Here is a 13,951-nt window from a genome sequence, read left to right as displayed (position 1 = left end):
TCCTATGCTACAGTTAAATACATTTAAAGAAATCAAGTCTCCTAATAAAGTTTAGAAAAAAATATGCTAAAAGCATTGATTACAGAAAATGTAAGTTCTATTATAAATAGTTAAAATATAACTTGTAATGAAACAGGACCTCTAGAGAAATGGCAGGGAATTCAAATGACAAAAACGTTACAGCAAATACTGCAAAGTAATGGCTATACGTAATAAGAACCACTACTTACATGCAGTCGAATGTACACATAAAATAAAAAAGACACTTTTGCAGTTCATGACTGTTGCCAAAATGGACAATTTTTGTAATTTATTTTTGTGATTTATTAAGACATTTAAGAAGTACCGTATATTACCATTTTTCATTTCTATTATTGATGGAACATTCTTCTCCTTTTCCCACTGCAGCTTCTAAACAAAGTCTAAGAGGCTAACTACTGACTAGCGAACTCTGCTAACTTCTGAACTCTAGAAAATGCCATAAATACATGAAGGATAATATTTCTGACCTAATAACATAAACATGGCAATGCAGAGTCTATTTGCAGTCTCGACAGAGCTCCTAGACCAGAAAAATATCTCACCAGTGAATTAATCATCAACGGGGTGACATGAGAATGGATCGGTAAGATCATTCCCAGATGATTAAGGGCTTTTTCACACCAGACTTCATTTTCAATGTTTGCTAGTGCAAAAATGTAATTCATTGTAAAAATAATACTAATCAATATAAGAAATAAATGGTAAAACAATACTAATCAAACATTCGGCTGTAGTAAGCTTATGAATACTAGTCTGCTGCATTTTTTGGCTGCTGACCTGCATTTTCATGCAGCCCAACTCTGTTGGGATATTGTAAAAGCATTCATATCTAAAGCACAGATTAACTCATCTGTCAAAGCAGCCTGGCTCATTCATTATGTAGACTATTCTTCTAGAACGAATAGTCTAAAATACAAAAAAAATGTACGATAAAACGGCAATAACTGCAAAGGGATGTAGAGGAAATCCAAACATTTGTGTAGAAAAAAAATATTAAAGGGTGTGTTTACAAAGATACGAAGGCAAAATTTTACATCTAAAGGCAGCAATTCTCTCCAAAAACTAGCTGCAAAAGAAAAAAAAAACCAAAACTTTAGGACAGTGAATCGAAACTGAAAGTAGGGATGTTGCAATGGGCATTGTAGATATAGTGGCTGCAATGGGGCCCAGAAACTCATTAGCCAAGTATACCCCAAGTCTGCCCCTGTAACAGCCAGTCATTTGTACTTAAAGGGAACCTTAACTGAGGGGGATGCAGAGGTTTCCTTCTAAACAATACTAGTTGCTTGGCAGCCCTGCTGACCTCTTTGGCTGCAATAGGGGCGGAATCACAAACCTGAAACAAGCATGCAGCTAATCCAGTCTGACTTCAGTCAGAGCACCTGATCTGCATGCTTGATGAGGGGCTGTGGCTAAAAGTATTAGAGACACAGGATCAACAAGAGAGTCAGGCAACTGGTATTATTTTAAAGGGACAAATCCATATCATTCTCAGTTTAGGTTCCCTTTAAATTGATTCAGAGCCTGTAGTAAAGCTGCCTTGAGTATTTCTGCATTTTTTATAATATTCTCTTTGGACCATTAATGTAGTAGCACCACATTATTCTAAGATCCTGCTTGAGTGGTTTTAGGATTTCTACTTTTTCTAATGGTATGTTTGAGTGACCTACAGTGCACTTTTCCTGCAGCCTGTGCATCTGTGGGCAGCAAATATCTTCTATGTTCATATACCTGCATTGTGCCCAATCCACTCACATCCTTAGGGAAAGGTGATATTACTCATGGGGTGTCTACGGTCAAGGGCTCCATTGTGTCATGGAGCCCCAAATATCCATCATTCAAAGGTACGTATCTGAGGCTAAATTACAAAATGGTTTGTGCAACAAAATTTCCTAATCCTTCACCTGAAACAATACATCAACAAGAAAAGTCCTAATTTCTATGGGTGGTCATTGGAAATGTGGCCAGCAAACTATTCCAACTGTTTAACACAGTTTTAGGTCTCTGCAACCCATCTTGCCAAAAACCCAGTCTCCCCTCTTTAAAGGCTCTTTGTGAAATATGACTATTTCTTATAAGACAACGTCTCCTCTATGCAGATTGGCATTTATTCTATAGCAAATAAACTCAATGTAGAGATGAACAATGGATGTAAACAACCTAACACAACATCCTTCTAAACTTGAAGCAGGTCATCTAGTCACACAGACTGAGTCACGTAGCGCCAGATGATGGTGCGTCTATAGCTGCAATGCCACAGTCCGTGCCGCACACATGGGTAATTTGGGGTTCCAGCAATTGGTGGGCCCTGTATTACTTCTCCCTCCGGGTTGCCATGACTCGGAGGGGGGGTAGTATTTAACGCCGCCGTAAATTTCAGCGGCATCAGGGTGAGCCATCATTTGGCTTACCCTGTGCCCAACTGCCTGGCAGCCAGATAATATGTACTGCTCTTAAACCACTGCAACCTAAACCTTGGCCCAACACAGTGCATGCTGAAATGCCCTGGCTTGTTTATATTGTCATTTAAAAATACTTAAAGAGACACTGAAGCAAAAAAAAATTATGATATAATGAATTGGTTGTGTAGTAGAGCTAAGAACTAAAGCATTAGGAGCAGAGTCATAAGTCTCCAGTTTCCAGTACAGGAAAAGTTAAGAAACTCCAGTTGTTATCTATGCAAATAGCCATTGAGCTCTGTGACTTTGAAAGTCGTGGAGAGCTCTGACTTCTGATTAGGTTATCGCAACTGTATTGTGTTTTTCTTTTACAGAAAACAGTTCAGGACAGGTCAGAAGTTCACTGCCTGTTCTGCAAAAACTTTTAGAATGCTGATTAATGTGTAAACTGCAAGTATTAGAGAATGATTCACTGTTCTAAAAAAAAAAAAAAAAGCTGTAAAACTAAAAATAAAAATATGAGAATATTTTTTTTGCTACCAATGTTCTAGTAATTACCCCTACTACACAACCAATTCATGATATCATCTTTTTTTTTTCGCTTCAGGGTCTCTTTCTTGCAAGCTGGATGGTTTATATTCTCTTATAAGAAAGTAATCATCAGACCTACTCTACAAAAGACTCAGAAAATGTGAGCAGCTCTAAATTAAACATTTAATAGATCGCCTTCTGATATAAAGTTGTAATTGCCTACTGTTCTTTGTGAATCACTTCTGGTAACCCGTGTCCACCAGCTTCCGGTGCGTAGCCCCTCTCTCTTGCAGAAAATGGCTGTGGTGCTTCCGTGGCACTTTCTCTAATTTGGACAAAGAAAGCGTTGTGGCACTTTTCTGTAAGTGGGCAGGGGAACATGCCGGAAGCTGGCAGACGCGGAGCTCTGGGAGTGATACAGAAGACCTGGAAGGTAATTAGAAGTATGAGAAGACAAATCCATTGAATGTTTAATTTAGACTGAATAGGCTCTTTTCAGTCTAAATTAAACAAATTACACAGTAACAAAGCAACTCGGGGTGACTCAAAACCACAAGGAGAGCGTAGGGGACTCAAAGAGACCAAAAAGCCCTCCTATTAAAAAGAAATGCTTAGGTTGGTTTGGTTGTTCAGCTTTAAGTGAACATCTGTGGTTACCCACAATGCACCGCTAATGAATATGCAAATTATCTCTTTATGCCCCTGAAAGCCAGGCTAGCATCCAGAACTGCTGGTGTTTAGAAAGACACCAGTGGTTCTGGATGCTAGCCTGGCTTTCAGGGACATAAATTCTGAAAGCCAGGCTATTAGATTCTGCAGAATCTAATACTCTGGTCATCCCTCCGTCTCAAAACCTTTGAAACCAGAGCCTTCTGTCATACTGCCTCGACTGAATTACATTGAATCCCCAGGCAAATTCAAAACATTTCAGAGGGGAGACAATATTGGATTTAGCCACTGTGGTATGCCTTGCATGCTTTGAAGTATCTTGAGGTGTTTACTCCCTTGACTCAAAGCTACCATACTGCATTCATCACAAGAATAAAAAAATGTGAAAAACTCCAGCTTGAATGCTGTAAAAATCTTGATGTGGGCTGAACTCCACCCAGCTTCAATTAAAACTCAGACGTACATCTTTGTGGACTGAATTTCTGATGTAACTTTTGAACGATGTTAATTATTGTTCTCCTCGGAAAACAATGTGACCTTCAAACCCTTTATTATTCTACCAGACGACATATTCTCCAGAACTCACATTGGATGTGTGATGTCTCAAATACAGTAGCTTCTCAAACACAAGATCAATTTAGTTATTCAGCGCACTGCTAGATAAAACAAATGTTCTCATTATCTGAGTGAAACAGAAAATAAAACAATTTTTGAAAAGGGCTAAAGATCTTAACTGGGCAGCTAATCAGCCTTTTACAAATGTGTTATTTGCTAGAGCCACAAAAGCATATTAACATTTGATTTCATTAAGAGCTCAAACTCTTTCATATAATATAACTACACACCAGTTATTACCCATCCAAAGAAAAATGGAACATGGGACTTCCACAAAATTAGGGATATTTATTTAAACTATTTAATTAGCTACTTCAAGAACATGCTGCTCTGAGCTGCCTTTTATTGCTCATTTAGTCCACTGCAATTATTATGTATTATTTTTTGTAATCTACGTAAATATGGTAGGTGTATGTTTATAATTTGTTGAAGCATGTCTAACTTATAATTCAACCTTTTTATTATTATAATACATTTATATAGTTTTTATACCTTTCCACAGTGCTTTACAGAGCATGTTGTACCAATTAAATTTGTCCCCTTAAATGGCTTACAATAGATTGCCCCATACCAGAGTCCCCAGCCAATTCAAGGAGAAGCCAGTTGTCAGTGACTTTTTGGTAAATTGGAGAAAAGTGGAGGAGGCGGAGACCCCGCCAGCTCCCAGCGGCACAACAGTAAGGGATCATCCTTATCCCAACCCCCCGCCCAATTCACACAGAAAAATAAAACTGGGTGGCTAGGGTGTGGTTGGTGATTCAAAAAGAATAGAAAGGGTTAAGTCCCTCTGATGACTTTAAAGAAGCACTATGGCAAACAAACTGTAAAATTTAAATTACCTATGTACATTTGTCCCTTAGTAAATGCACTGTAATTATTTTGTCTCCTATGCAGCTGTCACTTACAGTTGGTATTATGATCTAGAACCTCCTACTGACAAGTTTCGGACTAGTCCATCTCCTTATGGGTGATTCTAAAGATTTCTTTTATTTAAAAAAAAACACTCCTTAAATGGCAGTGGCACAGTCCAGGTGCCGGAATAGTGTGCATTTTATTAGGTCCTTTCCTGGAAGTACTTTTGAAACAAAAGAAAGTTTGAGAATCCCCAATGAGGAGATGGACTAATCCAAAACCTGCTAGATTACAAGTACTCAAAGTCACAGCTACACCAGAAAAAAAAAAAACACAGGACAAGTGTATATTTGCATCCATATGTATTCTCATTTTACAATTTTTTGCTGTACTGCCCCTTTAATAGCAGATGTATAACTACCAGAAAGCCTTGTTTTAATTAAATTTCCTGTCAAAATTATGGAAAAGGACTCCACATTTAAAAATAAATTAAAGTTTGAGAAGTATTTTAAACTGTATTCCATCAGCATTTATATTTTATTACACCCCTGTCTACAGAATGATAAAATATCACAGGATGTAAAAAAAATACCCAAAATAAAAGTATGTGTACACACACAATAGACAGCAAGCATTTTCACAAGTCAGGGCTAGGAAATACATACAGAGCCCATGCCTGAAGGGGGCGTGTCAGTCGTCAGTCGGCGGTAACCATTTACTCTATCACTGTGATAGTGATCTCCCTACATTGTCTTGTGATCGCGGCAGCAATTGCTATGGTAATAGTGAAGGGTCTGTTTTTCATTCATCCTGGAGACAGACAGACTCCAACGCTGTTTAATTTAATCTTTCCCTCTATTAAGAATTACATTTGACCACAAATGAGGTAAAATAAAATAGAGATTGACGATTACGCTGCCTCGTTATTATTCTGCTTCGTGCAAGCTGAAGAAAGCAGCAGATATTTGCTACATGAGAGGAATGGTACAAACTGAAAACACAGGTTATGCGTTTTATTCTTAGAGGCAACCAAGCACCATTTTCCTTCAGTTTCTCCTGGTTTCTAACAGCTACAGGAAATTCCATGCCCCCCTCCCCCCTCTTCTAGCTATCCTTATTTATACTGGGCAGGTGTGAAGATAGTATCTGTGACTTCTCAAAATTATTTTTAGCACAGTGTTCTATCTTGCTACCACTCTGCTGATGAAAGCTTTTGTTTGCGCTCTGCTAATTTGTGCAATAAAATAATTACATCAGTCCTTCTCTGTCTGAAATGTGTGCAGTTGGGCAGGCCCTGCCGTCCGCAGAAGTAGGGTGATAAAAGCCTTTAGACAAAAAACAGAGAATAGCGCTCGTATCCAATTTATAATTGATAATTTATTTATCTATACATAAAAAATATATCTAGCCTTTGGAATTAAAACCATATAAGCATAAAGGGTTTCATATACGGTCACTTCAAAAGTTCTCCACTATATCCCCTTCTGCATATACTTTCTAAAAAAATTTAGAAATGATAAAAGCCTTTACTAGACTTTAAAAATGTAAAAAGAAGAAATAAAACTAAAGGTTTTTTATTATTAATGAGCCACATTGTTAGCATATATTTTTAAAGTGCTATTGAGATGCCGTAGGTGCTAAAAATGGTGATCAATGCCCTTTAAGCATGAAACCCAGAATGAACCTTTGAGAATACAGATGAAAATTATCAAGACAAACATCCATACAGCAACACAAAGCACTGGAAATATGTGTTGCGCACCTAGACATACGGGTAGGCATGTGGCATGGTTGTCCTCAAGAGAACTGTTTGATTTTCCCTGGAAATTTAGATTCTCATTATTACATGCTTGAGCTCTATTTGGCTACTGTGATTTACAGTTATGAAAATACTTCTCAAAATTTGTATTGTCTTCTTAGATAATCCAAAATATGCATGTGTAGAATGGAGCCTACCTATAGGCTTCATATTCTCAGTCTTAGTATTACACACAGACTGAGAAAAGATGAAAAATGACTGCTGCTCTTCTATGAAAAAAAATATTTATGAATATTTCAGATGTTACTTCTGAATAATAAATGGTGTTTTGGTACTTAATCGCTTTCTTGATTGTCACACGTAATTGCTATCACTCAGACAGTGGCTTAAGCTGACATTTAAAGAGAACCAGAGGCGGAGTTCTTACAACGCAATCCCCATACAGAGCCTGGGTCTGCCTATAGAGCCCAGCCTCTGTTGCTTCCTCCAAAGACCCCAAGTCCCCCCCACCCCCCCCCCCCCCCCGCGCGCGCGCTGTGAAACCCCATAAAACAATCGCAGCGGGCTGTGTTTATCTCTCTAATGTCAGTCTCCGCTCTCCCTCGCCTCCTGAATCGCTCCAGTCCCCGCCCGCGTCCCTTCCCTCCAATCAGCAGGGAGGCAAAGGGACTATAAACATTGTAGATTCACTCTGAAGGCATCCAAACTATGAATGAACACATGTGGAAGTATAGTAAATAACCAAACAGTGTAAAACAACTGAAAATGCCATATTCTAGGTTCTTCAAAGTAGCCACCTTTTGCTTTGATTACTGCTTTGCACACTCTTGGCATTCTCTTGATGAGCATCAAGAGGTAGTCACCTGAAATGGCTTTAACTTCACAGGTGTGCACTGTCAGGTTTAATAAGTGGGATTTCTTGCCTAAGGGCTCTTTCACATTAGGGCAGACTTTGTACGTTAACGCAAACAGCAGCCGTTTGCGTTAACCAAGGTAAGATGAAAGTCCATAGACTTTCATTTTACCTTTCACACTCGACGCTGCGTTTCGATGCGTTGCGGTTCCGACGCACCCGGGCGCAGTTTTTCCTCCAACGCACCCGCGAGCCGGCGTTTTCCGTCGGGTTTAATTACCAGCTACCGCCGCTGATTGCGTCGCACCGCAGATACCCGACGACACGCCGCAGGCAGACAACGCGTGCAGGAGAACGGCTCCTGTTCGCGTTGTCTGATGTGAAAGAGCCCTTATAAATGGGGTTGGGACCATCAGTTGCGTTGTGGAGAAGTCAGGTGGATACACAGCTGATAGTCCTACTGAATAGACTTTTAGAATTTGTATTGTTGCAAGAAAAAAGCAGCTAAGTAACGAAAAATGAGTGACCATCATTACTTTCAAGAAATGAAGGTCAGTCAGTCCGAAAAATTAAAAAAAAACTTTGGAAGTGTCCCAAAGTGCAGTCTCAAAAACCATCAAACGCTACAAAGAAACTGTCTCACATGCGGACCGCCACAGTAGAGAAAGACCAAGAGTCACCTCTGCTGCGGAGGATAAGTTCATCTGAGTCCCCAGCCTCAGAAATCGCAGGTCTAGAAGAACTGTTAAGAGGAGACGGTGTGAATCAGGCCTTCATGGTAGAATATTGCTAGGAAACCACTGCTAAGGACAGTAAACAAGCAGAAGAAACTTGTTTGGGCTAAAGAACACAAGGAATGGACATTAGAGCAGTGGAAATCTGTGCTTTGGTCTGTGAGTCCAAATTTGAGATTTTTGGTTCCAACCACTGTGCGATGCAGAAAAGGTGAACGGATGTTCTCTACATGCCTGGTCCCTACCGTGAAGCATGGAGGAGGAGGTGTGATGGTGTGGGGGTGCTTTGCTGGTGACACTGTTGGGGATTTATTCAAAATTGAAGGCATACTGAACCAGCATGGCTACCACAGCATCTTGCAGCGGCATGCTATTCCATCCGGTTTGCGTGGACCATCACTTATTTTTCAACAGGACAATGACCCCAAACACACCTCCAGGCTGTGTAAGGGCTATTTGACCAGGAAGGAGAGTGATGGGGTGCTGCGCAAGATGACCTGGCCTCCACAGTCACCAGACCTGAACCCAATCGAGATGGTATGGGGTGAGCTGGACCGCAGAGTGAAGGCAAAAGGGCCAACAAGTGCTAAGCATCTCTGGGAACTCTTTCAAGACTGTTGGAAGACCATTTCAGGTGACTACCTCTTGAAGCGTTGGAAGACCATTTCAGGTGACTACCTCTTGAAGCTCATCAAGAGAAGAGAATGCCAAGAGTGTGCAAAGCAGTAATCAAAGCAAAAGGTGGCTACTTTGAAGAACATAGAACTGGACATAATTTTCAGTTGTTTCTCACATTTTTGTTATGTACTATACTTCCACGTGTGTTAATTTCTTAGCTTGGATGCCTTCAGTGTGAATCTACAATGTTCATAGTCATGAAAATAAAGAAAACATTTCGAATGAGAAGGTGCGTCCAACCGTCTGGCCTGTACTGTGTGTGTGTGTGTGTGTGTATAAATATATATATATATATATATATATATATATATATATATATATATATATATATATATATATATATATGCCATTGGGCATTGAGGAAGGTTGGAAACAACCGAAACGTCTGCTGCCTGTATCTACTTTGTTTGCTCAATAAAGAGCCGTGTGCTGCAACTCCTCGTTTTCTTCTATATACTTGTGGGGGATTGGGCTCCCCCAGTTGCGGGCATACACTTCCTGACACCAGTGTGAGCTGTTGACTCCCCTCGGACTCATAAATATATACTCAGGAAAAAGCGATGAAAAGAATCTGCCTACCTCCATGTATAATTGTCACTTTCTTTTAAGTGTTTCTGCTTGGTAAGAATGAAGGGGGTGTTAACCCTTTCCACGCGAAGTTCTTTCCTAAAGGAAGTCGTTTCTGATCAAAGGTTTTTTTTTAAGAAATGCGCTCTCCCTCTTACTCTCTCTCTCACTTTAACATGGAACATAACACCATAACATGGTATATCTTATTTTAAAGAACACAACGTTTAATTTGATACCTTATTTGGACAGTTTGGCATCTTCTATTGGCTGGCAGCAGAGGAGAAAGCCAAGGTATGGTAAATGGAATAACAGTTTCCTGGGTGTAATCCGGGCCTGCGTGAGCAAGTTTTGCAATAATAGGTGGTTTTATGCCCGCCACCCGATGTCTTACGGTCCCTACACACAATGCAATCTTTGGTACTTCGTATCTTTGGGCATATTAGCAATAAAATACTGGCTACTATTTACACTTTCCCCCAGTCCATTCCATAGGATTCCATTGATACTCTGTGCAACTTTGCAGGCAATCTGCAAGAAATATACAATTTAAAGGGGAACTTCAGCCTAAACAAACATATTGTCATTAAGTTACATTAGTTATGTTAATTAGAATAGATAGGTAATATAATCTTTTACTCACCCGGTTTTAAAAGAACAGGCAAATGTTTGTGATTCATGGGGGCTGCCATCTTTGTCATGGGGGGAGCCATCTTTTTGGTTGAAAGGAGGTGACAGGGAGCATGAGACACAGTTCCAACTGTCCTGTGTCCTGATCACCCCTCCCAGCTGCACGCACTAGGCTTCAAATGTCAAATTCAAAATGTAAAAAAAAAAAAAATTGCACCAAAACAGCAGAACGAGAACAACAACATCAGAAATCCCATCATGCTTTGCACAGCATAAGGGGAAAACTGCCCGGGCAGTTTTCTTCTGTGCAGCTAAAAATGAGGCTTGTATAAGAGAAAAAAATTTCTGATGCTGTGAAACTGTTAAAGAAACACCAAGCCTTTTCAGTGCTGCTGAGTCGATTTTTAGTCTGGAGGTTCACTTTAATCTGCAAGGATTTTTCATTTAATTTGCAGAATGGAATCTGCAAAAATGAATCAGAAACCATTTTTTATTAAAAAAAAAAAAAAAAGGCAAAGAAACAGGAGTGACATTTAAATGTAAATGTCAATTCCTGCCTGCCGGGATCGCGGACATCTGGTATGGGGCTGGGGGGGCACTACCTGTGTGGGCATGTAGTATTACATGCCCACTAAACGGCGCACAGTGATCGGCGGTTTGCGGCGGTCCCAATGCGCCGCAAACCGCCGCTGCAGGGACATACGAGTGGAAAGGCTCAGTAGGGTTTCAACAATAATTAATTTTATATTTTTTCACTTTAATTACACTTTTTGGCCACTGGATGGTGTTAACCACTCTCCTGGAAGTTTCTTTTTTTGTTTGTTTTTTTTAAGAACGAGTTTTAGTTTCACTTTGATGAATGAACATGCCTCAGGGCATGTTCATTAATTATCGGCACTTTAATTAGCTCAGGGGAGCTTGTTCCCCTTCACCAATCCCCACTCTCTCACAGAGGCCAGGATAGCACGTGTGCACGCCCCGCTGCTGAATGATAGGACACGCCTGTACATCCTATTTGCCACACACAGGCACAAACTGGACGCGCATATACGTCCAGTTTGTGTGAAGAAGTTAAAAAACAATCCACATTCATGCCCTGGACTTGAAACATATGAAGTAACATCTAATGTAAAAACATTTCTTCAGGGTAATATAAATAATAGTTGTCGTCAGCCTTATCTTTTGTTATGTCCAATATTTTTAAGTGCTTATCTTTTTATGAAGCAGAAATAAAAATCTACATACTGGTAAGTTGCTTCTGGCTGCAGGTCCTCAATGACGTAACTTGATACATTCCCTACTGTGAGGCTATTGTCTCCCAAGTCTATGTGGTAAGAAACAATGTCTGATCCATTGCAGCAAGGCTCATCCCAGCTGAGCAGTAGGCACACAGAGGAACGTATGGTACAGGATTCTAGATGAGCTCCCTCTGTCACATATAGGTTAGGCACTGCTCCTGGAACGGAAGCCGGCGTTCTGCAACTCACGACGTCACTTAATGGTCCAGCTCCAGATAAATTTACAGCCTGTGGAAGAAAAATGCAAGAATAATAAATAAAACAAGACAAAAGGCTTTAGAGTACTGCTACAAACCACTGTAAAAGAAAATGTGAGATGCTCAAAAGATGTTTGCAAAGAAATAAATGTGATTACAGTAAAATAGTAGCTTTTTGCCATGTTGGTTGCACTTTCTCAGCCTATTCATTTAAGTATTTATATAGCGCCGACATATTGCGCAGCGCTGTCCAGAGTATATTGTCTTTATATTGTCTTATAACTAACTGTCTCTCAGAAGGGCTCACAATCTAATCCCTACCATAGTCATATGTCTATGTATGTATCATGTAGTGCATGTATCAAAGTCTAGGGCCAATTTTTAGGGGGAAGCCAATTAACTTATCTGTATGTTTTTGGAATGTGGGAGGAAATCGGAGTGCCCGGAGGAAACTCACGCAGACACGGGGAGAACATACAAACTCCTTACAGATGTTGACCTGCCGGGACCCAGCGTTGCAAGGCAAGAGCGCTAACCGCTATGGCACCGTGCTGCTGCATCTCCATTCAGATAGGAAGGTACTGAAACTTAGGATTTAGACTAGTGTTAGGACAAGGTCCAACTTCAGGTAATAATTTTATCATGTAAAGAATGCATTTTGAACCAAGTATTTTTTTTTTTCAGAAAAAAAGTATTTTCTAAACAGATTAAAAACAATAGCAGAGGTAAATCAAAAGGGGAAAATAAAATTGCAATACACAAAAAAGATTGCTTAAACATCATATATATTCATCAAATCGAATGAGCAGATCCTCACGAAAATAACCTATTATGTTATAAACCCGCAATTGATGATTGGTATTTGTAGTTTCATTTCGAACCAATCTGGACTTTTACCAAGCTTACTTCAAGAAACACAGCTATGTAAATGGTACACCTAGAAATAAGCCTATCGGAGGACAACCTTCCAGCACACATCCATTTTATCCAGTGATCAGACTCCTCATTTCAATGTTCCAAAGATCTCCTAAAACCCAAGTCTATCTTTTTTGTTAGGACATCAGCATTATCTAGGCCTGGACTTGCAATGATTGACTTCACAGTCATGCTACTGTGCTCCTGAGCAATATGTTTGTATCAATGCCCCAAATAATTGTAATATATCATAGGCAAGCAAAGAGAGAGATAAGCAGTGAGTACTCATAAAAAACTCACCAAGAAGAGAAAAGAAAAATATAGAAAATGGAAAAGCAGAATTGAAAAGAAAAGAAAGAATATAGGAAAGAAAGAAAAGAGACAGATCCGGTGAACTGAAATATTTATCACTGTGAAAGATATCTTTGATCTCCCAGGAAAGTTGCATCCTTATTGACACTTCAGGTGTTAACCAGTTGTACAACACAAAAAAACAAGTAGGGTGTGACTAGTCAAAAAGGGGAAAAATCCTCACAAACTATCCGATAGCTCTTTCACCTGACTCACGAGTGTATCTTTTACAAGAGTCCAATCCGCTAGGCCAGTATCCTATAGAATAAAACCTCTGTGTCCCTGCGTCCCCTGTCCCTGCGTTTTTTTGTCAGTGCACATGCACAGCACACGGACGTTACCCAATACAGGAGGATGAGGGCAGGGGGTGGGCGTGTGTGCGCACGGGTACGCACAGCAGCCGTTGCATGTGTGTGCGGCGGCCGGGCGCTGGCGATACTGCAGTGGTGGCGAAAGGGGTGGGGGGACAAGGGGGATTGTGAGGGGCCGAGGCCTAGTGGCCGTTATTGTAACGGGCCTAAAGTCTAGTTGTTTAATAAAGTTAAATTATGGATTCATGGCAATTGATAAAAGTAGTGTGATGAATCATAATGAAATTCTGTCCCACTGCAGAATAGTGAATCTGAGGTGGTAAGCGTCTTCACCCAAACTTTTTAATGTGGCACTGGAGTTCTCTTGATGATAGGAATTTAATCATTGTAATACTTTCAAATATTGAGACCGTTCAGATTGCATACTTGGATATGTAATTTTGATAGCAATGTAGAGTAGAGAGGAGAGCATACGCTGCTAGCATTCCTGTCTAGTTTATGCCTAATAACCTGGGAACTTACAGGGACAACTTTTACATTTAGTTAGCTC

The 13,951-nt window shown here is 40.0% G+C and overlaps 1 protein-coding gene across 3 annotated transcripts in view; it reads right to left on the bottom strand.

Annotated features, from left to right (window-relative positions):
- FNDC3B (fibronectin type III domain containing 3B) overlaps nt 1-13,951 on the bottom strand; it is a 384,210-nt gene that overhangs the window by 44,933 nt on the left and 325,326 nt on the right. For all 3 annotated transcript variants that reach the window (XM_068281036.1, XM_068281037.1, XM_068281038.1), the window contains one exon: nt 11,575-11,855. In XM_068281036.1, the coding sequence (XP_068137137.1) occupies nt 11,575-11,855 (281 nt within the window). The remainder of the gene's footprint in view (nt 1-11,574; nt 11,856-13,951) is intronic.

The sequence above is a fragment of the Hyperolius riggenbachi genome, chromosome 4 (genome assembly GCF_040937935.1).
Source record: "Hyperolius riggenbachi isolate aHypRig1 chromosome 4, aHypRig1.pri, whole genome shotgun sequence".
NCBI lineage: Eukaryota > Metazoa > Chordata > Amphibia > Anura > Hyperoliidae > Hyperolius > Hyperolius riggenbachi.
Note: the sequence above shows the minus strand (reverse complement) of the source record. Positions and strands in the feature narration are given on the sequence as shown.